Source organism: Mercenaria mercenaria, chromosome 17, assembly GCF_021730395.1.
Source record: "Mercenaria mercenaria strain notata chromosome 17, MADL_Memer_1, whole genome shotgun sequence".
Classification (NCBI taxonomy): Eukaryota; Metazoa; Mollusca; class Bivalvia; order Venerida; family Veneridae; genus Mercenaria; species Mercenaria mercenaria.
The window spans coordinates 18,940,380-18,968,009 of NC_069377.1; the positions used below are offsets into that span (position 1 = coordinate 18,940,380).

The 27,630-nt window shown below is 37.6% G+C and overlaps 1 protein-coding gene across 6 annotated transcripts in view; it reads right to left on the minus strand.

Moving 5' to 3' along the window:
- The window catches only part of LOC123536408 (putative ferric-chelate reductase 1), a 287,726-nt gene that overhangs the window by 31,844 nt on the left and 228,252 nt on the right, over positions 1-27,630 (minus strand). Inside the window, exon 15 of one of the 6 annotated variants that reach the window (XM_045319580.2) lies at positions 26,322-26,360. The exons of the other annotated variants lie outside the window; for them this stretch is intronic. Within the exon in view, the coding sequence (XP_045175515.2) occupies positions 26,322-26,360 (39 nt within the window). The remainder of the gene's footprint in view (positions 1-26,321; positions 26,361-27,630) is intronic. 6 annotated transcript variants of the gene reach the window in all.

Here is a 27,630-nt window from a genome sequence, read left to right on the forward strand (position 1 = left end):
AACAGATCAGAGGCTTATAAATTATGTGTTTCGAGACATAATTGATGGGGAGTATGTACTAAACAGTCATATTTTTTTACATGCGGAGAAGGCAGTGGCTAGGTAGCCGGTTCCATCAATGTCAAATAGCTAATGTTAATTGATAAATGCTAATCATCAAAATCTTGTACAATCTATGTCGTTCAAATACAATCGATCCTCCAGTACTTTCAGTCCTTTGATTCACTATTGTAGGGACAACAGAATTAATTAGGTTATTTTGACCTTGAACTTGACCCCACTGACCCAATGTACAATTACAACCTTGCTTTTTCTATAAGCTACCTATGGGCCAAGTTTATTTCAATACATTAATCAATGCAAACTAAAGTCATTGAGCATAAACCTTTTTTTTTTTTTTTAGCAACAGTGACTTTCAATAGTGATTCACTATTGTAGGGACAACAGAATGATGTTTTTGTATGTTATAGCACCTGCAGAATCCCAAAGAAGTGGCTGTACCAATGTAGTCTAAAGGATTCTAAAGATGCTGTAACAGGGTACCAATGTAGTCTGAGGGATTCTAAAGATGCTGTAACAGGGTACCAATGTAGTCTGAGGGATTCTAAAGATGCTGTTACAGGGTACCAATGTAGTCTGAGGGATTCTAAAGATGCTGTAACAGGGTACCAATGTAGTCTGAGGGATTCTAAAGATGCTGTAACAGGATACCAATGTAGTCTGAGGGATTCTAAAGATGCTGTAACAGGATACCAATGTATTCGGAAGGATTCTAAACATACTGTAACAGGGTACCAGTGTAGTCTGAGGGATTCTAAACATGCTGTAACAGGGTACCAGTGTAGTCTGAGGGATTCTAAAGATGCTGTAATAGGGTACCAGTGTAGTCTGAGGGATTCTAAAGATGCTGTAACAGGGTACCAATATAGTCTGAGGGATTCTAAAGATGCTGTAACAGAGTACCAATGTAGTCTGAGGCATTCTAAAGATGCTGTAACAGGGTACCAATGTATTCTTCCACAGAACAAAAGGTAGCTTAAAATTTGGCCTATCACTCTAGACCACTGAATTTTCTTAGTATGCAGATTAATTAGGTTATTTTGACCTTGAACTTGACCCCACTGACCCAATGTACAATTACAACCTTGCTTTTTCTATAAGCTACCTATGGGCCAAGTTTATTTCAATACATTAATCAATGCAAACTAAAGTCATTGAGCATAAACCTTTTTTTTTATTTTTAGCAACAGTGACTTTGACCTTGATCCTAGTGATCCCAAACTCCATCTCTATGCAAGCTACCTATATACTAAGTTTCATTAAAATCGGTTACCCCAAGTTTTTTTGAAAACCTGGTTAAAAATCCATCGAGCAGTTCATGAGAAAAAGACACCTTTAAAGATATTTCTTTTTTAGCCCTAGCCACCCCTAGAAAGGGCAAAGTGTAAACATATGAACAAATATGGGAGAAGACCTTAATAATGTTTACAGACTAAGTTTGATGGTTATCCATCAAATGGTTTAGTAGAAGAACATTTAAAGGTTTTTCTATTTCTACGTCCAGCGGCCCCTAAAACGGGTTAAGCAAAATCACTGGAATACATTTGAGAGAAAACCTTGCCAGGAATTACTGCTACACATATTTTTGGTGTAATTCTAATTCTGACCAGTTTATTCAGAGAAGGACATGTTTATGTAAATAGTGGATGATGGACAATGGAAGCTGAACCATCCATCTATATTAAAAGCTCATTTTGATTCTATGGTTCAGTTTGGTCACACATTAAACCGGAATCCACCTAAAAACCGGAATACACCGGAATACACTTTGCATAACCGGAATACACCTGTATTTTTTAATTAAAAGGTATTTTTGAAGTGTTTTAGATATAATTCAATCATATTTATCATAAATAATTAACATACCAAAGGAAAATAAAATACGTTCATGCAAAATGATTTTATACGAGATTGAAGTTCGGCGTCTGCGTCGGAAATTTCCATAACCGAAATACACCCGTATTTCATTAATAAATGGTATTTTATAGGGGCTATTGCAGAAAACATTCGAGTATAATATAAACAAGAGCTCGTCAAACACGAAATGCCCCCCCCCCCCCCCCCCCCCTTGATGCATTCAGTAATTGCACAAGGAACAGAAATTATATGCTCACTGTAAACAAAAGTTCTACCATTCTGGTTTAATCTGACCTTGACCTTTAACCTATTAACCTAACAAGAGATTACAGATTGATCTTGGCATCAAATTTCATTTAGGTACAAAACAATGTGTATGTGGTCCAAATTTGAAAGCGGTGGCTTGAGAAATGTGAAAGCAGGTCACTAGATCAATTTCAAGGTAAAGTTCATTTCGGTAAACAGAACTATGCATGTGCTTCATATCTGGAGGCTGTAGCTTGAGAAATGTGAAAGTAGGTAATAGATAAAAATCAATGTCAAATTTCAATTCAGAACACAAAAATATGCAAGCAATCCAAATTTGAAACCTGTACCTTCAAAAATGTGAAAATAGGTCACAAGGTCAATCTCAAGATCAAAGTTCATTTCGGTACACAAAACTATGCATGTGGTTCAAATTTGAAGGCTGTAGCTTGAGAAATGTGAAGGTAGGTCACTAGGTCAAAATCAAGGTCAAATTTTATTTCGGAACACAAAACTATGCAAGTGGTCCAAATTTGAAGCCTGTATCTTCAGAAATATGAAAGTAGGTCACTAGGTCAATGTCAAGATCAAAGTTCATTTCAGTACACAAAAGTACGCTTGTGGTTCAAATTTGAAGGCTGTAGCTTGAGAAATGTGTAAGTAGGTCACTAGGTCAAAATCAAGGTCAAATCTTATTTTGGAACAAAAAACTATGCATGTGGTCCAAATTTGAAGCCTGTACCTTCAAAAATGTGAAAGTAGGTCACTAGGTCAATAACAAGGTCAAAGTTTTTTTCAGTACACAAACCTATGCATGTGGTCCAAATTTGAAGGCTGTAGGTACAGAAATGTGAAAGTAGGTCACTAGGTCAAGATCAAGGTCAACTCATGTCAAGGTTCATCTTGCCACTTAAAACTATACATGTGGTCCAAATTTGAATGATGTAAGTTATGGACATGAAGATTCTAAGTTTTTCCCTATATAAGTCTATATGAACCATTTGACTTCTGAGGCAGGGCCATATTTGACCTGAGAGGGATAACTTGAACAACCTTGGTAGAGAACCACTAAATGATGCTACATTACAAAATACCAAAGCCACAGACTTTGTGGTTTGGACAAGAAGATTTTCAAGGTTTTTCCCTATATAAGTATATGTAAACCATGTGACCCCCAGGGCGGAGCCATATTTGACCCTAGGGGAATAATTTGAATAATCTTAGTAGAGGATCACTAGATGATGTCATATACAAAATATCAAAGCCCTAGGACCTGTGGTTTTGGACAAGAGGTTTTTCAAAGTTTTTTCCTATATAAGTCTATATAAACCATGTGACCCTAGGGGTGGGGCCATATTTGACCCCAGGGAAATAATCTGAACAATCTTGGTAGGGGACCACTAGATTTTGCTACATACCAAATATCAAAGCCCTAGGCCCTATGGTTTTGGACAAGAAGATCAGAAACCATTTAACTGTTCCTGGCCAATGTGACCTTGACCTTTGACCTAATGACCTCAAAATCAATAGGGGTCATCTGCTGGTCATGGCCAACCTAACTATCAATTTTCCTGACACTAGGCCCAAGCGTTCTTGAGTTATTGCCTGGAAACCATTTTACTGTTCCTGGTCACTGTGACTTTGACCTTTGACATACTGACCTCAAAATCAATAGGGATCATCTGCTGGTCATGACCAACCTCCCTATCAACTTTCGTGACCCTAGGCCTAAGCGTTCTTGAGTTATCATCCGGAAACTGTTTTACTCTTCAGGGTCACAGTGACCTTGACCTTTAACATACTGACCTCAAAATCAATAGGGGTCATCTGCTGGTCATTACCAACCTCCCTATCAACTTTCATGATCCTAGGCCCAAGTGTTCTTGAGTTATCATCCGGAAACCGTTTTACTCTTCAGGGTCACTGTGACCTTGACCTTTAACATACTGACCTCAAAATCAATAGGGGTCATCTGCTGGTCATTACCAACCTCCCTATCAACTTTCATGATCCTAGGCCCAAGTGTTCTTGAGTTATCATCCAGAAACCGTTTTACTATTCAGGATCACTGTGACCTTGACCTTTGACATACTGACCTCAAAATCAAAAGGGGTCATCTGTTTCCTGACACTAGGCCCAAGCGTTCTTGAGTTATTGCCTGGAAACCATTTTACTGTTCCTGGTCACTGTGACCTTGACCTTTGACATACTGACCTCAAAATCAATAGGGATCATCTGCTGGTCATGACCAACCTCCCTATCAACTTTCGTGACCCTAGGCCTAAGCGTTCTTGAGTTATCATCCGGAAACTGTTTTACTCTTCAGGGTCACAGTGACCTTGACCTTTAACATACTGACCTCAAAATCAATAGGGGTCATCTGCTGGTCATTACCAACCTCCCTATCAACTCATGATCCTAGGCCCAAGTGTTCTTGAGTTATCATCAGGAAACAGTTTCACTCTTCAGGGTCACTGTGACCTTGACCTTTAACATACTGACCTCAAAATCAATAGGGGTCATCTGCTGGTCATTACCAACCTCCCTATCAACTTTCATGATCCTAGGCCCAAGTGTTCTTGAGTTATCATCCAGAAACCGTTTTACTATTCAGGGTCACTGTGACCTTGACCTTTAACATACTGACCTCAAAATCAATAGGGTCATCTGCTGGTGATGACCAACCTCCCTATCAACTTTCATGATCCTAGGCCCAAGTGTTCTTGAGTTATCATCCGGAAACGGATAGGTCTACATTCCGACCGACCGACAGACTGACCGACCGACCGATCTACCGACCGACATCTGCAAAACAATATACCCCTCCTTTTTCCAAGGGGGGCATAATAATTAGTTTACAAAAGGAAAATGGAATACTTTAACGCAAAACGATTTTATACGAGAATGAAATTCGGCGAGCTTACAGAAATGTTGTACGATTACGTCGCTACATGACTAGCAAGATACCGGAATGTTGATTGTTGGAAATTATTTAAAAGTTTCTTCACATTTCATTTAAAAAAATGAAAAAAGAAAATAATGATGATAAAAAATATCGATATTCAATTTATAAATGAATTATAGAGAAAATACGGGTCATGACATAATCGCGCTGATCGGAATGGGGTTTGCCACATGTTTTTTATTTGAAATTATTAATTGTTTCTTCATATTTTATTTAACAAATAAAAAAAAGAAAATAAATTAGGAATTATAAAATAGTAATTTTCGCTTTTTAAATGAATTATAGACAAAATACGAGTGGCATAAACCGCGCTGATCGGAAAGGACATAACATGATCGGAAGAGGCATGTCACGCGTTTATTATTGGAAATTATTAGGGGTGACTATTGAGGCCAATTTTGACTATTGCAATACTATTGATATTGCTTAAAAACTATTGCGATACTATTCTATTGCAGGTTACTATTGCGATACTATTGCAATAGTTATCGGCCATCATATTTTATACAGTAAAGCTACCAACTGGCATTGTTACACGGTGTAAGAGACGGCACTGTTTATAATTGCTGTTAACACACATTGAGATGTTTGTACAACTGAAACGGACAGAAATAATTCTAATATAAATATTTCTTGCCTTCCTTGGCTTTGGAACAATAAGTAAAACAATAAACCTATGCAAGGTATACTCAAACGAATCGGCCATTTTGTTGCGAATGTCAACATGTTTAATAACCCAAAGCATCGAAAAAGACGAAAATTAACGGATCGGATTAAGGTGTACCAGCACTAAATGAAGGGTCCTACCGAACAGTTTGCTGTATAATACAAGTAGCCTTCTTTCTCCATGTCCATAGTACATTTTCTCATCTAATATTAACAGGTTACTTAAACATATTTAATCAAAGTTTGTAAGAAACTAAATTTATTAATTATCTCCCAGACTTCTCAGTCCTTTATGGTAGTTTAATTCCGTGAGGGTAATTATTGTAATGGAGTCGTAAACATTTTCTGAGCCGCAAATAAAGGCTGGCTCTGTTTCTTGGTTATTTCTGTATTTACTAAAATTTCAAAACTATCGAAACTATCGATTGTTGAAGGAACTATCGGCGATTGTTATTGGATCGTGACTTTTCTATCGATGCATGCTATCGGGACACTTAGTATCGCAATGCATCGATAGTTCGATGTATCGTTACACCCCTAGAAATTATTTAATTAATTCTTCAGATTTCGTATAAAAAATAAAATAAATTGAGGAAAAAATATCAATATTCGAATTATACACAAAACACATGTCAGTGATTAAACCGCGCTGATCGGAAAGGACCGGCCATACTAGTACGTTTATTATTGGAACTAACTGAATTATTTCCTCAGAATTAATTTGACGATTTAACATGTTTAAGAAGAAAATATATTTTGAAAAATCAGTTTTCAAAAGAATTATATCATGTTTAATATATAAATATAAAAACGTTTATTGCGTTCATTCCTTTGAATATATGCAGCGTAACAAACACGTGTCTCTGATTAGTCCTGATAGAGTTTGATTGGATTATCACACCTACTGATTATCAATTAATCAATATATTTGAAAGCACACACAAGTGACATGTGACAAATAATGTCTAACGAGGGAAGTGCAGTTAAATGTGATAAAGTTTTATTCAATTTCATTTAATTGTCGATATCATTGCAAATTGAAAAATTGCAGGTACATTCAGTATAATTTTTATTTTTGCACATGAAAAGCTTATTAAGCCATAAACATATATACTTTAACGTATCAACACTTATTCAACGTTTTACTTAAACAGCGATGAATTGTAGATTTCAATATACATTGGCCTAAATTTTTTACGAGTTGACATTCCAGATACACCATAGAAGGCACATTTATATATTAATGCATATTGCCCTTGGTATGATTTTCCAGGCGTGTAACGTAACTATCACCAAATACAGAGTAAGCCATTTTTCGAATACTGAAATCTGTATATGGTTTATATATCATATTATTGCTTCATTTACTCAACGGCAGATTATTTTGACAACGAAAAGGTGTAAAAACATCCTTAACTTTCTTTAAATATTTTGATTGATACTATAGCAATCAGTGTCCACTCAACATGCTCAACTTGTTGATTGACAGGTGACACTTGAATAACATGCCTGTTCGTTATTAACATTATAAGGTACTTTTAACAGAACAATAAGCAATAAGATTTAAAAGTATATTTCAAGAATATCGGTTTTTATTAAACTTTAGTAAATAAAGAGCGGTCTGAAAAAGAGAGAGAGAAAAAAACGATGATTTTAACAACTCAGAATTTATGTAAGTATCATTATTTCTTCATTCATGGCGGTAAAATAATTCCTCTGTTACCTGAAATATGTCATAAATGAATATTATAGCATAAAAAGATATTTTGAAATAATCTGAACTAAAAAATTGAAACTTGAAAGAAATTTACCTACCTAAGTTGAAAGCTGACAAAATTATGGCGATTGACGTTCATCCACGAGTGCGCAAATTTCCCGTGCGCTCAACAAATTTTCAACCTCGTATAAAAACGTTTAGCGTGTTTTAATTTGCTTTTGTAAATTAATTATTCATTTAAGATATGATTTAATTCTGTCATAAACCGTAAAAATACGATTGATTAAAGGTCCATTACTAAGGGAAACTGAGTTGGCAATTTTTTTCATAGCCAGTGCATAGACTTCTGCAAGACACTAAATAATGAAGATTGGCAGGTCAAAATTTACAGAAGGTCTTTGGAACTCAAAGAAATGTATGTGTATTATGTTGAAATTTCAATGAATCAACAGAATGACCCCCCAGGTCTTTTCAACTTTCTTCATACTTCATAGAAAAATAATTGTACATATACTGCGATTTATTTCGAATTTCTACATACCAACTTTCATTTTCCAATAAAATGAAATAGTTTCTGTGCTTTTTAAAAGAAACTAAAATGTTCACTTTCCTTAGTATTGGACCTTTAAATACGGGTGTATATTAGACAATTTTAGGACATGGAAATTCATTCAAGAATGCGCAAATTTTCAATGCGCACGCTGATTTTCAATCATGTACAAGACGTAATGCGCAAAAGTATTTTAATATCCTTTTGAAAATTAATTATTTATCATTAATATGTTTGAATTCAGTCATAAACCACTTCAAAAATACCATTTGTTGAAGAAATACGGGTGTATTTCAGTTATGGTAATTTCCCGAGCGGTCGCCAAATTTCAGTCACGTATAAATCGTTTTGTGTTGAGTATTTTATTTTCCTTTTATAAACTTACCATTTATATCAAACATGAATGATTTCTAAAAAAAACAGAAAAAAAAACACTACAAAATACCATTTATTAATAAAATACGGGTGTATTTCGGTTATGGAAATTTCCGGCGCAGTCGCCGAACTTCAGTCTCGTATAAAATCATTTCGGCTGAACGTATTTTATTTTCCTTTGGTATGTTAATTATTTATGATAAATATGATTGAATGATATCTAAAACACTTCAAAAATACCTTTAAATTAAAAACTACAGGTGTATTCCGGTTATACAAAGTGTATTCCGGTGTATTCCGGTTTTTAGGTGGATTCCGGTTTAATGTGTGACCCGTTCAGTTGAGCTAATAAAAGAAACTGAAACAGTAAACAAAAGGGTCACTGACCCTAAAGTGCTCACCTTTGTACAAGGCTTCAAGTGTGTTTGTATAAGGTAATGGTACAAGTACATATTATATGCATGTCACACACATTTTTGAACCGAGGGTAATAATCTGAACAATTACGGTAGACAGTTCAACATTGAAATCACATGCAAAATATCAAGGCTCTAGCTATTATTGATTCTCAAAATTCCTTATATATAAGTCTATAGTAAGTACATGTCACACACGGGTGTGACCATTTTTGACCTTAGGGCAATAATTTGGACAATAATGGTAGATAGTCAAACCCTTATATCACATGCCAAATATCAAAGCTCTAGAGAAAACATATTTAAAGTCTGACAGCTGAAAACCTATCATTTGACTGCAGAGTAAGTCTGACAGCTGAAAACCTATCATTTGACTGCCAAGTGTGACCTTGACCTACGAGGACTGATCCAAAAGTAATGTCACTGTAGCTGTAAAACCCTGTATAATGAAAGGAAATAAACAACAAGAGGGCCATTATGGCCCTATATCGCTCACCTGTTATCATTGCACTTAAGGACAAGAAGGTCAACAAGAGCTGTCTGATGACAGCGCGCTCGACTATTCGAAGAATAGATTGAAGAATGGTGTCAAAATATTTCCACGGATATTCAGACAAAAGAAATAAATAGATTAGACAAACAATGTTCCTGTATTACTTTGATTTCGATAAGTCTTGCACTAAATGGCAATATATTGAGCCAATTTCAAAGTCCAAAAAGGGCCATAATTCAGTCAAATAGTTATGTACTCTTGCCTACAGATGGAAATCATAATGATAAACAAGTGTTCAAAGTTTAAAAGCCATATGTCAAATAGTTTTGACAAAACACGGACTTGTATGGAAACAGAACCAATTTCAAAGTCCAAAATGGGCCATAATTCAGCCAAAATAGATGACAGAGTTATGTTCTCTTTCCTACAGATAGAGACTATTATACTAAACAAGTGATAAAAGTTTCAAAGCCATATGTCAAACACTTTACAAAAAATATGAACTGGTACGAAAGACTTAACCAAGATTTCTCAGTCAAAAAGTACCATAATTCAGCCAAAATCCTTGATGGAGTTATGTTCTCTTGCCTATAACTGGACATGGTGATGGTAAACAGATGTTGAAAGTTTCAAAGCTTTATCTCAAAAGACTTTGTCAAAATATGAACTGGTACGAAATATTAACCCAGATTTCTAAGACAAAAAGGGCCATAATTCAGCCAAAATCCTTGATGGAGTTATGTACTCTTGCCTATAACTGGACATGGTGATGATAACCAAGTGTTGAAAGTTTCAAAGCTTTATCTCAAAAGACTTTGTCAAAATATGAACTGGTACGAAAAACTTAACCATGATTTCTAAGTCAAAAGGGGCCATAATTCAGTCAAAATCCTTGATGGAGTTATGTGCTCTTGCCTATAACTGGACATGGTGATGGTAAACAAGTGTTGAAAGTTTCAAAGCTTTATCTCAAAAGACTTTGTCAAGATGTGGACTGGTACGAAATATTAACCCAGATTTCTAAGTCAAAAAGGGCCATAATTCAGCCAAAATCCTTGATGGAGTTATGTGCTCTTGCCTATAACTGGACATGGTGATGGTAAACAAGTGTTGAAAGTTTCAAAGCTTTATCTCAAAAGACTTTGTCAAAATATGAACTGGTACGAAAAACTTAACCATGATTTCTAAGTCAAAAGGGGCCATAATTCAGCCAAAATCCTTAATGGAGTTATGTGCTCTTTCCTATAACTGGCCATGATGATGGTAAACAAGTGTTGAAAGTTTCAAAGCTTTATCTCAAAGGACTTTGTCAAAATGTGGACTGGTACGAAAAACTTAACCCAAGGTGTGACGCCGACGCCGACGCCGACGCCGTGGTGAGTAGGATAGCTCTACATATTCTTCGAATAGTCGAGCTAAAAAATCATAATCAAGATCAATCAAAAGAATTATGAGAAAATATAGTTGAAATTTTCTTAAAGTTACTTCAAATACAATCATTTTCAAATCAGGCCAGTAGTTTCATACAAGAAGTTTTCTGTACAGCCATATGGGAAAATGAGCCCCTCCCCCAGGCAGCCACTTTTTCAATGAATCCAAATTATTGAAAGAATTTGGTAGAGGATCACCCAAAAAACATTTGTGTAAAATTATTTTGAAAACGGATCAGCAGTTTCTGACAAAAAGATTTTCAAAGTTCTATATAGGCATATAGAGAAAATAAGCAAAACCCCTTGGCGGCCATGTTTTTCACTGAATCAAAATTATTTGAAGGAATATAGTAGAGGGTCACCCAAGGAACACTAGTCTTGTGTAAAATTATTTTGAAATCAATTTTCTATATAGCCGTAAGTCCAAAGGACAGGAACAACAAAGGGAAGAAATTTAACCAAAAAGAAAAAAAATTCTTACAAGGTACAGATATGTCAAAATACACCTAAAAATTGGAGGTACCATCCATGTTGTACCACAGAAAAGTGGTCTCGGTTTTTCCCTACGGCCAATAATAAAAAAGTTACTAAATAAGCTACCTATAGTAACATAAAAGGGAAGTAATTAAAAAAAAAAATTTGTAAGTGAACAAAAGAAGGATCTGCCAAATTAAAACAAGAGCACTGCAATGCAATGCAAATGCAGAGCAATATACACACAAAACAAAGTCATATGACCTTTGACCCCTAAATGTGACCTTGACCTTGAAGTGAGCCATCCGAAACATGCGCTCTGCACATCGTTACGATGAGGTGAACATTTGTGTCAGGTTTCTTTGAAATCCTTCAAGGGGTTCAAGAGTTACAGAGCGGAAGGGAAATTGCTAACCAACAGACAGACAGGCACCAAGGCGATAACATAATACGTCCCTTCGGGCGTATAAAAAGGAATCAAGATCTTATGGTGATATAAGTTGTGTGCAAGTTTGGTTAAAATCAAATCATAAATGAAGCTGCTATTGGGCAGACAAGGTCAAAATAGCTAATTTTGGCCCTTTCAGGGGCCATAACTCTGGAACTCATTAAGGGATCTGGCCTGTTCAAGAAAGGAATAAAGTTCTTATGGTGATACACACTTTGTGCAAGTTTGATTTAATTCAAATCATAAATGAAGCTGCTATTGTGCAGACAAGGTCAAAATAGCTAATTCTGGCCCTTTCAGGGGCCATATCTCTGGAACCCATGATGGAATCTGGCCAGTTCAATAAAGGAACCAAGATCTTATGGTGATACAAGTTGTGTGCAAGTCTGGTAAAAATCAAATTATAAATAAAGCTGCTATTGTGCAGACAAGGTCAAAAAAAGCTAATTTTGGCCCTTTCAGGGGCCAAAACTCTGGAACCTATAACGGGATCTGGCTAGTTCAAGAAAAGAACCAAGTTCTTATGATGATACAAGTTGTGTGCAAGTTTGGTTAAAATAAAATCATAAATGAAACCACTATCGTGCAGACAAGAAATTGTTGACGCACGCACAATAGTAAATTCTGGCCCTTTAAGGGGCAATAACTCTAGAACCCATGATGGGATCTGGCCAGTTTTCGAAAGGAACTGAGATATCACGCCAATACAAGTTTGATCAAAATTGCTTGCAAAATGTGGTCTCTATCGTGTTCTCTAGAAATTGTGGATGGACCGACGACGGACAAAGGGCAATCACAAAAGCTCACCCTGTCACTACGTGACAGGTGAGCTAAAAATGTATACCGAAGTACATTTTTCTGTTTGCAATATTGTCTAAAAATATCGATAAGATATGTTGCATGGTTTTAATGATATTGACATACACCAAAGGCATACTTGCAGCAATCGCCGCACGCCACTGACGTTATTGACGTCAGAGATGACGTTTCTTACACTGCATAGATAGTTTCAACGAGCAATGACGTCAATAAAATCTCAACAGGAAACGGCGGAGATACGTGATGTCAAGTTGTTAAAATTTCATATGATTCTGCACGTTATTCTGATAAAGATTACTGGCTGTATTTGACAGTTTTATTAATGAACCAATAATATTAGTATAATATATATAGTGTGGGGCGAAATAGTGTCAGTGTTTTTTTTTTTAATTCATGTGCATTTTAAACAAAAAAACACCGGTAATAAATATTTTTCCATATTATCAGAATTGAATTTTTGTACATTTTGATATATTTTTATTATCATACTCAGATGAATAAGCGCACCATGGATGCAGTGACATTACTTTTGGATCAACCCTCATATGAGCTAGGGTCTGAAAGTTGTGCAAGACACATCATCTTATTAGGAGGTATATTTGTGCCATATAATATTAAAATCCCTTCATAGATGGCAGAGTTATGGACCAGACAGGAAAAAAGTCCAGTTGACCTTTGACCTCCAATTGTGACCTTGACCTTTGAGCCAGGGGTCCGGGTCTTGCGCATGGCATGTCGTCTCATCATGGGGAACATTTGTGTAATATCTAAATCCCTTCATGAATGACAGAGTTATGGACTGGACACGAAATTGCAGACGGACGGAAAGACGGACGGAAAAGTGCATTCCTATAGTCCCCGAAACTGGTTTTCAACCAGCAGGGGACTAAAAAAGAAACTAGAATGTGTCTGTAGGACACAGGGTGTGCCCCCCCACTGGTACATTTGTTACAAATAAGGGGAAATCATTCAAATGTTTGCAGTCTTAATGAAGTATAGCCTCAAAAAAAAAAAGTTATGAAATGGATTCATTATTCTATACCATATACTTTTTGAGCTATGAGCATCACAAAGAAAAAATCCACTATTTTGGCTATTTCAAGGGCCATAACTCTGTAATAAACGCTAAAATTCTCAAGAAGAATGCCAAGTGTGCAAGGTCTTAGAGCTTAGAGCTAGGGGTCTGGGTCTTGTCCAGAACATGTTGTCTCATTATTGGAAACATTTGTGCCAAGTAATTTCACAAGAGCTGTCACAGGAGACAGCGCGCTCGTCTATTTCGATGCTGGATAGTGAAACTGGGCACATCTGAGGAAGCTGGAGCTGTCACTGGAGTGTTTAATGACTCCAATGATGGATGTAGATATTGCACAATAGCTTGAGTCTGTGTCTAAATGATTAAGTTATAAGAGAGATAAGGATAAAGTGTATCAAAATACTAAGTAAGTATAATTCTAAGCAAAACAGGGGCATAATTCATAAAATATTGGTGCAAGAGTTATGCATCTTAAGTCATATGATGTGAATTAGCTATTTTTGACCTTGTCTGCACAATAGCAGCTTTATTTATAATTTGATTTTTACCAGACTTGCACACAACTTGTATCACCATAAGATCTTGGTTCCTTTATTGAACTGGCCAGATTCCATCATGGGTTCCAGAGATATGGCCCCTGAAAGGGCCAGAATTAGCTATTTTGACCTTGTCTGCACAATAGCAGCTTCATTTATGATTTGAATTAAATCAAACTTGCACAAAGTGTGTGTCAACATAAGAACTTTATTCCTTTCTTGAACAGGCCAGATCCCTTAATGGGTTCCAGAGTTATGGCCCCTGAAAGGGCCAAAATTAGCTATTTTGACCTTGTCTGCCCAATAGCAGCTTCATTTATGATTTGATTTTAACCAAACTTGCACACAACTTGTATCACCATAAGATCTCGATTCCTTTTTATACGCCCGAAGGGACATATTATGTTATCGCCTCGGTGTCTGTCTGTCTGTTGGTTAGCAATTTCCCTTCCGCTCTGTAACTCTTGAACCCCTTGAAGGATTTCAAAGAAACCTGACACAAATGTTCACCTCATTGTAACGACGTGCAGAGCGCATGTTTCGGATGGCTCACTTCAAGGTCAAGGTCACATTTAGGGGTCAAAGGTCATATGAATTTGTTTTGATCTGAAACAGCACAGCAGTATAATTTCTCTTCCCACAATGTGTTATGACTCTAGGTCAAAGACTTTGAGATATGCAGGCAGCATAACTGTCAATGGACAGATATCCTACCAACAGACATTATACAGACAAAGGCAAATGTAAGTTATAAAGTGTAAGTACAGTAGCTGTGCTCTCTTTTTGCTTCATAGCCTCTATCCTATACATAGAGTGCAGAGGTTTGCAGGTGGAGCAAGCAGAACTCAGTTACAGTTAAAAAGCCTCATGCATTTTCTGTGGCTGGGGAGAAGTTTTGAAATTTGGACTCAGATTTAGGGTACCCTTATTTTTAGTTATTTATTCATTTGTATGTCAATAAGTATATAATTATACTACTTGTCACTTTCACGGTACCAACATTTTATGGAATTTTTGAGAGTAAAAGTTTTTGCCGAAAATGTTTGAACAAATTGCTTTAAGGTACTTCTGTACATTTGATAAACCGGATGTAATGGCATAACGTCATATATCCGGAAAACATACAATAAAGCCTGGATTCTGTGTATGGAAATGAAAATCATTTTTTGAACTAATGGCAATGTGTGGCATTGGTCTGCTGATGCATCAAGTGTGGTGTGCTGTGTGCTTGTCACCTTCCGCTTTCAGCCTCCACCGCTGGCTAGCCTTCTGGTGAAAAAGGAGCCGAGTGCGTAAGTCTTCCTTGCCAGTACACAGCCTCTCTGCAGACAAGCCCTTTTGCAGTGCCTCTGAGTTGGCGCCACACGGTAACTGAGCACCTTGCGGCATCAGGCAGAACTGCAGGGGACTCGGAGGAGGTCTGCCCCCAGACATGTGGCATGCCAGGCCCACCGGTGTGTGGACACGCCCTGATGCCTATGAACAGACCCCCAGCTATGGGACAAATAGCTCCTGTGTTCCCAGGATAGGGTTTTAACTCGGAACTAAGGGTGAGGTAACCACGAAAGAAACCTAGTGAGTTGAAGACAGAGGTGCTGGGCCATTGGCACTCTCTTAACGAACCACAGCACCATGCAATATCGCTATGACTACAAAGCCATCCAGTATTCAACAATGTGGTGCTGAATCTCTGAGGTCCCTCCAGGGGGATTCAGTGTGGGGCTCTGAGCCTCGACAGAGTCCACCCACTGCTACTGGGAGTCCCTCCTTCAATCCACAACATGCAAAGAGAAGAAGGAGGAAAATACCAAGGAGAAGAACCAATCCGCATCAACCTTTCAGGCTGATGCATTGGAATATGGAGGGTGTCTTCAACAAGAAAGCTGAACTTGAGCATATCCTCCATGAGAAAGACATCAATGTCTGTTGCATTCAGGAAACTCACCTACAGCCAGAGAAATCCTTCAAAGTCAGAGGATACCAGTGTGACAGATTTGGCAGACGAAAAGGAGGCATCATGACATTGGTCAGGAACAACATCAGCGCTGTCCAGACCAACACACATATGGATGACTCAGAGTTCCAAGTTCTGAGCATCAGAAAGAACTAGTTCAGTTTGAAACTTATGAACATATACTCTCCAAGTGACAAAGCTCTGTCCCTTGACAAAGTTACAACTGATGAAACCAGGTTCATCATTGTAGGAGACTTTGTGTCACTCACAAAGCTGGGGATATGACCACCTGGATAAACGTGGAGAGGAAGTGGAGACCTGGCAAGATGATAACAAGCTAAACCTCATCAACAAGCCAGATGATCCCCCCAACTTTTTACTCCAGAAGCTGGCGAACAACATCAACCGCTGATCTTGCTTTATGTACTGATGACATACACTATACATGTCAAGTGGGAAGTCAATGAACAACTAGGAGGTAGCGACCATCGCCCAGTCCAACTTACTATGGATCTTATAGCCTCTACTTCACCTAACATCCCCAGATGGAACTACAAGAAGGCCAGGTGGACCTTTTACCAAAGTCTGAGTGATGAGCTCTGTAAAGACATCAGAGTGGAAGGTAGAGACATCAACCGGGTTGTCAAAGACTTCAACGCCAGTATACTTAAGGCTGCTTACAGCGCCATTCCAAGGGGAGCAAGAAAGGACTATAAGCCCTACTGGAGTGATGAGTTGGAGAATCTACAGGCAAAGTTATCAGAAGCCAGGGAGGAAGCAGAAAACAATCCCTCACAAGAAAGTAACCTCTCTCTACAGCAAGCTAAGGCCAAATTCCTCAGGCACAAACAGGAAGCACAGAGGAAGAGCTGGAGAAACAAAACAGCCTCGCTCAACCTAGAGCGAGATGGCCAAAAGCTGTGGAGATTGACGAGACAGCTGAATGATGAAGAAATAGAAATAGTCTTAGTAACTTTGGAAGAGAATGGTGAACTGTTGACAGGTAAACAAGCAGCAAACACTTTTGCCTCTAACTACAAAGATGTTTCCAACATCCCCATCAACAGGGAACGGCAAAGGGAAGCCCAAAGAGAAACAAGGGAAAGGCAGACAAGCCAAGTGACACCAGAATGCATGGAGCAGAGTCTTAAAATGCATGAGCTACAGACAGCTCTTAGGCAGTTGAAGACAAAGAAGTCTCCTGGACCAGATGGAGTCACAAATGAAATGCTGACCCATCTAGGCACTGAAGCAATTTGCAAACTCCTGGAAATTTACAACTACAGCTGGACACAAGGACTGCTTCCACAGATATGGAAAGAGGCAGTCATGATCCCTATCCACAAGAAAGGGAAGGATCCAAAGAAGGCTGCAAGCTACTCCCCATTCAGCCTAACCAGCTGTGTTGGAAAGACCATGGAGAGGATTGTGAATGCATGCCTGAAGTGGTACATGGAGACTAACAACCTATTCACAACGCAACAAGCTGGCTTCAGACAATTCCGCTCCACTGAGGACCAGACCACTTATCTATTGCAGGTAGAGGATGCCTTCCAAGAACAGAAAGTCATGCTTACAGCATGGATTGATCTGCAGAGGGCGTTTGACAAAGTCTGGACTGATGGGCTCCTTGTCAAGCTGATGAGGACTGGAGTAGGAGGTCACATGCTGAGGTGGATTAAGTCATACCTCCACAACAGGAGAGCAAGAGTCAGTTTAGAACATGCCAGCAGTAGGAAGTTCCTGTTGCGTCATGGTGTCCCACAAGGCAGAGTCTTATCCCCTACACTCTTCTTGTTTTTCATCAATAATCTGGTGTCTGAACTACCGAAAGGAGTTAAGACTGCTCTCTACGCTGACGATCTGGTGTTATGGTGTAAGGAAGAACATGCCACTACAGCCACATACAGGATGCAAGAAGCCATCAACAAGCTTTCAGCTTGGGCTGAAGATTGGTGTGTATCGATCAATACAGAGAAATCGTCCACCACACTATTCTCCCTGTCATCAAAGCAGAGGGCGGGTAAAATCAAGATGGGAAATACTTCGCTGATTGAAGCAGGCGTGGCAAAATATCTCGGAGTGACCTCTGACAAATGGCTAACCTTGAAGCCCCACATTAGTCAAGCAGAAGGGAAGGCCCGTATGAAGCTTGCACACTATTCTCCCTGTCGTCAAAGCAGAGGGCGGGTAAAATCAAGATATGAAATACTTCGCTGATTGAAGCAGGCGTGGCAAAATATCTCGGAGTGACCTTTGACAAACGGCTAACCTGGAACGTGGGGAGCAAATGAGCAAATACTCAAGACAGTATATCAGGGAACAGTGAGACCCTATTTAGAGTATAGCTCAACTGCCTGGTCCACTACTGCCAAAACTAACCAACAGGCTTTAGACAAGGTTCAGAATCAAGCATTGCGGATCATGACAGGTGCTACAAAGTCTGCACCAATCTCCTTCATGGAGAAGCTAACAGGCACACAGCCGTTACAAGACAGAAGACATGCAACGGGTCTGCTTCAAGCAGAGAAGTTCAGGTCTTTCCAAGACCATCCCATGAAAGCCAAGCTAGATGGCTACACAAAGAATCAGCTCAAACGTAGCAGCTTCATACATGAGGCAAAGAAACTCAACCGAGAGTTCAGAGCTGAGCTGAGCATACCAACGACTCCCCTAGGTAGTGAAGACATAATAAACCCGCTAGCGAATGATCTGTCCTCAGTGACTGTGAGACTTGCTGTTCCTCGTCTTGACCGCGGGAAGCAAGAGGATGAAGGCATTCTGAAGAGCCTCACACCTGCTATGATCAATGAAGACTATCCTGCGTAATCATGGACTCATGTCTATACAGACGGATCAGCCACATGCGCCGTCAAAGATGGAGGAGCAGGAGTTTTCATTCAATACCCATCTGGCAAGAGAGAAACACTACATGCAGCCACAGGAAAACACTGCAGCAATTACAAGGCAGAGACTGAAGCATTCATGAAGGCCGTCTCAATGGTTGAAGACTCGGCAGAAGAAAGCTCCTCAGCTGTCTTTCTCACAGATGCACTGTCTGTCATGGAAGCTCTGATCAACAATAAAGCTCCGCAGCTAGCCAGGAGAATGCAGAGCCTGAGTATAACCTGCAAAGTAGCACTTCAGTAGATTCCATCCCATTGTGGACTTGCAGGCAATGAAGAGGCAGACAAACTGGCTAACCTAGGAGCTCAGTCAGAATAACCAACAGAACCTGTGAGTTACAAGGAGAAAGTCACCATCATCAAGGCACTAACGAGACTAATGATGGAGGAAGATGCTTTTCATCTCCTTGATCGGTCTGAACAAGTGATGATGGTCAGGCTCCGCTCAGGGCACAACAAGCTCAATGCTCACATGTACAAGAAATACAGACTTACATCATCGCCAACTTGTCCATGTGGTGAAGAAGATCAGACTGCAGAGCTATATATATACTTCAGAGATGTAAAAGGCATGACCAGGAGTGAGCTGCGACTTGGCCGATAGATACCTCAATCCACCAGAAACTGTATGGAGGCATTGAGGATCTGCGGCAAACCACAAGTTTCATCGAGGCTACTGGTCTGACAGTGTAGTCGCGAACGGCAAGAAGAAGAAGAACTAATGGCAACCCGTGAGTATATTTATTACAACTGCATTGTTACTATCTTTCTAAATTTAAAATATGGCATTAAAACATCTGACATGTAAAATAATTTTAAAAAATGTCTTAAAATTAGCTTGAAATAAGAGGATTTCTTTAATTTTTGGCAAATATCTCAAACACAAGCACACGGACCTATACATTTTATGACACCATTTTACAGGTCATATGTTTATTTACAATTGTGAGAAGTTTCATTTAAATCTACATTGTACGAAAAAATCTATTCACAAAAATGTTATCAAATTGGTGATTTTCCCATAGATTCACATTATGAAAATTTGTGCGAGGTCAAAATTTTTCAAATCATTCCAGCAAAAAATCAAGTGCATGATCTTTTTTATTTGCCAAATTTTCTGAATTTTTTGAAAAATCATGGTTTAAGCAAATTCTACATTGTTGAAAAAAATTATCGGAACATGCAGAACTACCTTAAGAGAAGATTGGGGTCAGTTTAAATACCTATTTATTCTGGAGGGGATCACAATGGTCTTAGTTATATAATACCATCATTTTGAAGCACACATTTGATACTGTCATATAACAGAACAAAGTGCTGCTTTTTTTAATTGAATAAATACAAACCCTCCCCTGCCACCTAATCCTCACCCATTTTGTCAAGGTATTCTTGGTTATAATTTCGTTAAATGCTGATATTCTTGCACAGAAGACTTTCAAACATTTGTTCAATTTAATATTAGAATAGGACAGATAGCAAGCTACAAGCTATAGTTAACAGAAAGAATATTTTTTCAACAAATCTTATTTGGGTATTTTCTCTGCAAATATCAACATTTAAGTTGCATATTAACATCAGTGTCTCAGTTACTGACTTGCATGTCCTTTCAGTAAATGCTGCATAAATGAAAACTATATACAAAATAGTCATTTGTCAACAAATAAACATGTATACAAACTTGTTTTAATTAGACTTTACATAAGAAAACTGTAGTATAATTTTGTCAAAGATTAAATAAAAGACTGTAAAGTGTTTGTTCAGTCACAGATATCCTATTTTACTAAAAGTCTAAAGTTATTTTAATTCTGCAGAACAACATCTCATTGAGAAAAATGTTTCAGTTATATTTGTTACTAATTATGGAGACATACATGTATATATTCAAAGTAATTTGTACTGTAAACCACCTTTACAAACAAGATACATCACCAAGTAATGTATACCCTAACCATACTGCTTTGCTAGCAACTCAAAGCAACCCTAAAAGTGTATGCACATCTACATTGAATGGTAATCAGTTGTTTTAAGTTTCACTGGAATCCATTTGAAAATATGGAGGAAGTTTACACCACATATTTTGCAACAATGTAACCAACCATATAGCTAACCATTAGATGGCTCCTATACATCCCTTAAAACTCTGTAGGGGTCTAAAAATATTGGAAGCAATTTTGAAACTTCTATAGAAAACATACAATTAGGAAAATTTAGCCAAAAATGTAGCAAAATATTTTGATAAAATTAAGCAAGATTTGTCTTTTTCATATATAACTGTCCTTTGGATGAATTACAACTCTCTGTGTAGATATCAAACAAGTGAAAACAGCACACTGCCATCATCTTTAAAAAAATTAACATCTTAAACTATAATCAAAACAAGAGGGTCATGATGACCCTATACCACTCACCTATTAAACTTGGCCTTAGAATCAAGATAAACATTCTGACCAAGTTTCATGAAGATAGGGTCATAATAAATATGGCCTCTAGTGCGATAACAAGCTTTTCCTTTGAATTTACTGGGTGACCTAGTTTTTGACCCCACATGACCCAGTTTCGAACTTGGCATGGTAATCATCAAGGTAAACATTCTGACCAAGTTTCATGAAGATTGGGTCATAAATGTGGCCTCTAGGGTGTCAACAAGCTTTTCCTTTGATTTGACCTGGTGGCCTAGTTTTTGACTCCACATGACCCAGTTTAGAACTTGGCCTAGAAATCATTAAGCTAAACATTTTGTGCAAGTTTGTATCAAATCAAGGCATAAATTAAACCTCTATATGGCTGAAAGTGCCAAAATAGAAAATTTTGGCACTTTCAGGGGCAGAAACTCTAGAACCCGTGATAGAATCTAGCCAATTTTCAAAAGGAACCGAGATCTTATTGTGACCTGTGTGTAAGTGTGAATTAAATCGGATGTAAAATGTTACTTCTACCATGTTCACAAGGTAAAAATTAACAACTTTTGGCTTTTTCAAGGGTCAATCAGGGGCCGTCAATCCAGAACCTATGACTGCATCTAATGGATTCATCACAGAATTCAAGATCTATTGTTATTAAAGGTATTTTGCAAGTTTGTATCAAATCAAACCATAAATGAAGTCTCCATATGGCTGCAAAAGCCAAAATAGCAAACTTTGGCCCTTTAAGGGGCCATAACTCTAGAACGCATGATGGGATCTGGCCAGTTTTCAAAAGGAACCAAGATATTATGCCAGTACAAGTTCTGTGCAAGTTTGATTAAAACTGGTTGCAAAATGTGGTCTCTATCGTATTCACAATCCAAAAAGCAAATTGTGGCCCTTTAAGGGGCCATAACTCTGGAACCCACAGAGAGATCTGTCCAGTTTTCGAAAGAAACCGAGATATTATGCCAATACAAGTTGTGTGCAAGTTTGATTAAAACTGATTGCAAAATGTGGTCTCTATCATGTTCACAAGAAATTGTGGACGGACGACCAACAGATGGACGAACATTGGTCGATCACAAAAGCTCACCTTGTCACTATGTGATAGGTGAGCTTAAAAAGAAAAGAGAAAAATAATGGTCCTCAGAAATATAGGAAATCTTCAAAAATGTATAAAAATACTGTATGCGTAGATTTATTTGTAGTGGTTTAATATTGGCGGTCAACAACGAATGCGCCAATTCTAAACATCGCCAAATATAAGCACTGCTCTTTAATAACATCCACCGATAATTCAACATAAGGGAGATAACTACTGCAGATTTCAGGTGGCAATGACTACTTAGTTGGCAAATACTACAGAAGAATGGTTTATTGGGACTTGCTTTCCACCTATAATATATTTAAATTAGCAATTTAGAGGTTACAGCCAGCAGAACGGTGAATGTCATTTTATCATTGATCTTCATAATGGGGAGCTTCTTGACACGTGTATTATTTTGAAGTTGTCAATTATACTGGTAGATATCTCAAATGCGTCAGGTGTGAAAACGTATATAATACGTAAACAAACATATGATAAAAGATGTACAAGTGGTTAATGAGTTTATTTTAATAGGTGATAAAAACTGTGTAATATGAGATATTAGAACTATCAGTAGTGCCTTTTGTTCAATAAGAATCATGTAGGGTATTGATATAACATAGTTATAATTGTATAATGACAGATACCATTACACGACTATGACGATAACGACAATATGATTCGTGAATGTTTAATCGAATTACTTGTATATACTACAATGCTCCGAGGGATTTAACAGATTTAAATCTCAATCACTCGTAACTTGTCTTTCAGGAGATTATCATTGATTCATTTTTGACAGGTCATACCTATTATTGGTCATTATAATTGTCGGAAAAAAACAGTAGGTGGCGACTTTTTGACAGATGGTTTTATTTTGGCAGTTGAGAGCTATAGCGCCAAATCTTAACACCGCCAAATCAAATCCATAAAAAAATGCCAACATTTGGCCACGCAGATATAAAAACGTATACAGTATTATCAATAAATCCTATTTTAGTGCAAAAGATCAAGAAGAGGCAGAAACTTTCCTATATTCTTTATTGACTAGACCGGATATATAGTAATTCATAATGTTGTATGTCTGTAATGTATTTTTTACAGTCATGACATGTAACAACAAGCAAATTCGATGAATTGGTATCCCCCGCCGAAAGGGTTTGTGGTGAGGAATGGCAAAACAATATATCAGGCAAAAAGTTAAGGATGTTACTTTAGAGGCAAATAATTTCATTAGTCAAAATCAATTTAACAGAAAACTGGTGGTGGTGGTGGTGGGGGGGGGGGGGTGACTGGGTGAGGGTACAAAACATCACATGTTGATCAAGGTATGAAAAAAAAAGTAATAAAAAGGAATGAAAAAAAAAATTCTTTTTTTTTTTTTGGGGGGGGGGGGGGGGGGGGGGGGGGGAGGGGATGACCAAGGCAAGGTGGTGACCAGGTGTGGGTACACAACTTCACACGCTTATAATAAATGTTCATGAAAAAAGAATGAAAGAAGTTTAATGAAATTCTACCAATTGGTTGGTTTGTTATGTACAAATCTGTAGATTTTTAAACAATTAAAGGGCAATAACTCTAAGGAAAATTGACCAATTAATAAAAACAAATGACAGGCATCATCAAAGTATGTTGGTTCATATTTATTTCAAGTTTCATGAAGTTCTACAAGCTTGTTACTGAGAAATGGCTGCAGACGTGGATTTTTCATTAAATCAAGGGCAATAACTCTAAGGGAAATTGACCAATCAAAAAAAAAACTTGACGGGCATCATCGCAGTATATTGGTGCATCTTTATTTCAAGTTGTATGAAATTCTACCTAATAGTCACTGAGAAATGGCTGTGGACGGACATTTTTTGGTATTTTTCAATAAATCAAGGGCAATAACTCTAAGGAAAATTGACCAATCAAAAAAAAAACTTGACGGGCATCATCGCAGTATGTTGGTGCATGTTTGTTTCAAGTTTCATAAAATTCTACCTGATAGTTACTGAGAAATGGCTGCGGACGGACGCACGCACGCACGGATGCACGGACGTGACAGACGGACAACGCCATTTCAATACCCCCCTCCCGATTTCATCGGCGGGGATAATAATGCAAGCATCAAATGTTTAATTTCAAAATCCACGTAAGCCAACCGGTTAGGCTACAGGGTCCAGTCAATTAAAAGCTTACATGACCCACCAGGAAGATAAGGTTAGAGTAACTAAAAATACACTGTATATAAACAGATCCAGCCACAATATTAGCTTACAGGACTTACCGTTGTCAAAGAATAAACTTACAGGACCCAGAAAGAAGATAAGGTTACAGGACCCAGGACCCAGCTAGAAGATAAAGTTACAGGTTCCCGCCAGCAGGCAAGGTTCCATGGCCCAGGCAGAATATTAGTTTACAGAACCCATCCATAAGAAAAGCTTACAGGACCCAGAAAGAAGATAAGGTAACAGCCAGAATATTTGTCATTATCTCAAGTTAAGACCTCCAGATTATACAATATTCTAACACGAGCAGTAAATAACCAACGTACATGTAGAGCAAAATCTATCTCGGGTTATTCTGGAATAACCCAAGTGCATGCAATGACCTCATCCGATCAGGTGCGTAGGACAGTCGTAAAAAGTAGTTACCATTTTTTCTAACACTGATGATACTAGTATGTCGTGTTAGAATCGAAATAACAAGTTCCCATTAAGTGTATTTTATCGTAGAGTTTTTCTTTCTTATGCGGAACAATATATCACTCAGGCCTCCGGCCTTCGTGATATATTTTTACACATAAGAAAGAAAAACACAGGTTATTCTATGATAAACCACGGCTGGGAACTTATTATTTCTTAAACAAAAAAAAGAAGATAATTTTTAGACATCAGGAAATTATTGCTATATTTTTTAAGATGGTTTTGAAACATAGTTACAAACAGATCAATATATTTTATGGAAAAACATTAGAATTTGTTGCTTTTACTAATCTTTCCATTTAAAATTAAAAATTGTTTGTAACTCGGTACCAAAGGTAAACTGCCTTAATAATAAATGTTTATATTTAATGATTGACAAGTCCGTTTTCCTCCATGGTGTATTGGTCAAGAACACGGGAAAGTTTTTATTGGCTTAGTCAGCAAGTTAGGTCGCAGGGCCTAGCCAGCAGGTAAGGTTGCAGGACCCAGCCAGAAGATAAGATAAAAGACCCAGTTTGCAGGTAAGGTTACAGGACCCAGTCAGAAGACAGGTTTACAGAGCCTAGACAGAAATGAAGCTTACAGGACCCAGCCAGAATATAAAGTTACAGGTCCCAGCAAAAAGATATGGTTACAGGGCCCAGCCAGAATATAAAGTTACAGGACCCAGCCAGAATATAGTTATAGATCCCAGCCAGAATATAAAGTTACAGGACCCAGCAAGAATATAAAGTTACTGGACCCAGCAAGAAGGTAAGGTTACAGGGTCCAGCCAGAATATAAAGTTACAGGGCCCAGCCAGAATATTTGCCATTATCTCATGGCCGGAGCCTTAAACAACCAAAATATAGACAATATACTATATAGGAACATATTCCAGTAAGAGATTGAGGATATAGGACCTAGATGTGAAATAATGATACAGGACCCAGCCAGAGAATAATACTGCAGAACCCAACCATGGAATATAGCTACAGATCGCAACTACAGCTACAGGACTCAAAGTACAATGTTTCACACATTCTGAGATTTAAACTTGCATGTAACATTCATTCACATGAAATTTGTTCTGCAAAATGATTTTTTTGAACATTAGTTTGATAGTGTTCACTTTACAGTCTTTCAATGTTAGCAGATTCAACTAGTTTGAAACACTGATGTAGGAGTATAGAAAATTAGAGAAAAACAAATTACTGTTGTAGCCAAGAATAGGTGAGGTGCCCTCATCATGCCCTGTACAGAATTATACAAATAAATGGACTAGTGGTTAATATAGATATTTCCCTGCTTTCTGCTTGTAAAACTTCCATTACAATCTGATTAAAATAATGTCCAATTAATGCTACACACATTGGATCTGAGAACAGGCTATTGAGACACTAATTCACCAATCAGAGCCTTGCTTTCAACATTTCGAAAGTAGAAGTAGAAGTTTAAAAAAATCTATATTTTAACCTGGGATATAAGTTTTTGATATGTGGTTATCAAATATGGGTTTATAATTATTCTAATAAGTAAGCTTATATAAACACACAAGAATTAGTTGTTTTTCCTATTTTTTCCATTCAAAATTGAAAAGCATTTTAAGGAATACTGGAGGTAAACTGCCTTATTTGTAAAGCTTTATATTCAGCCATCGATGTTACGTGTTCCTCTGTGGTGTACTGGTCAAGTAAAATATTTATTACCGCAGCGGCCCGGGTTCAATTCCCAACTCGGGCTTGATTTGTTCTTGATTTCACATTTTTATAACATAGTTTAGAAACAAAATCTTGTGTTCTTATGTGCATATGATGAAACTTTTACTCTAAAGAAAAATTATTTTAGCCAAAATCTGAGTCCAGTCCCATTTAGCTAAATGCTTGTTGAAATGAGTTGTCTAATTGGTCCATAAGACAGCCAAGCTCGACTATTCGAAATAGTGTCACAGAAGCAGGAAATTATTACCCAAAAAGTTAAATATCAAAAGAGTTTTAAGTTCGAAAGGGGACATAATTTGACCAAAATGCATATCAGAGTTATGGGACTTGATGCTATCAACTAGTTTTATAACCCCGAAGAAACATGTTAAGTTTCAATTCCATATCTGCATTAGTTTTGGAGATAGTAACTTGCATGTAAAACTTTAACCAGAATTTTCTTAGTCCAAAAGGGGGCATAATTTGCTCAAAATACATGTTAGAGTTATGGAACTTGACCCAGTGAGGTTGGTAATTAACCTAGAAAAATAATAAATAAGTTTCAAAGCTACATGCCTTTTGGTAATAGCTGTATGTACTTGCACGCAAAACTTTAACCAGGATTTTGTAAGTCCAAAAGGGGGCATAATTTGCCCAAAATACATGTCAGAGTTATGGGACTTGATTCTATCAACTAGTTTTATAACCCCGAAGACACATGTGAAGTTTCAATTCAATACCTGCATTAGTTTTGGAGATAGTAACTTGCATGTGAAACTTTAACCAGGATTTTCTAAGTCCAAAAGAGGGCATAATTGCCCAAA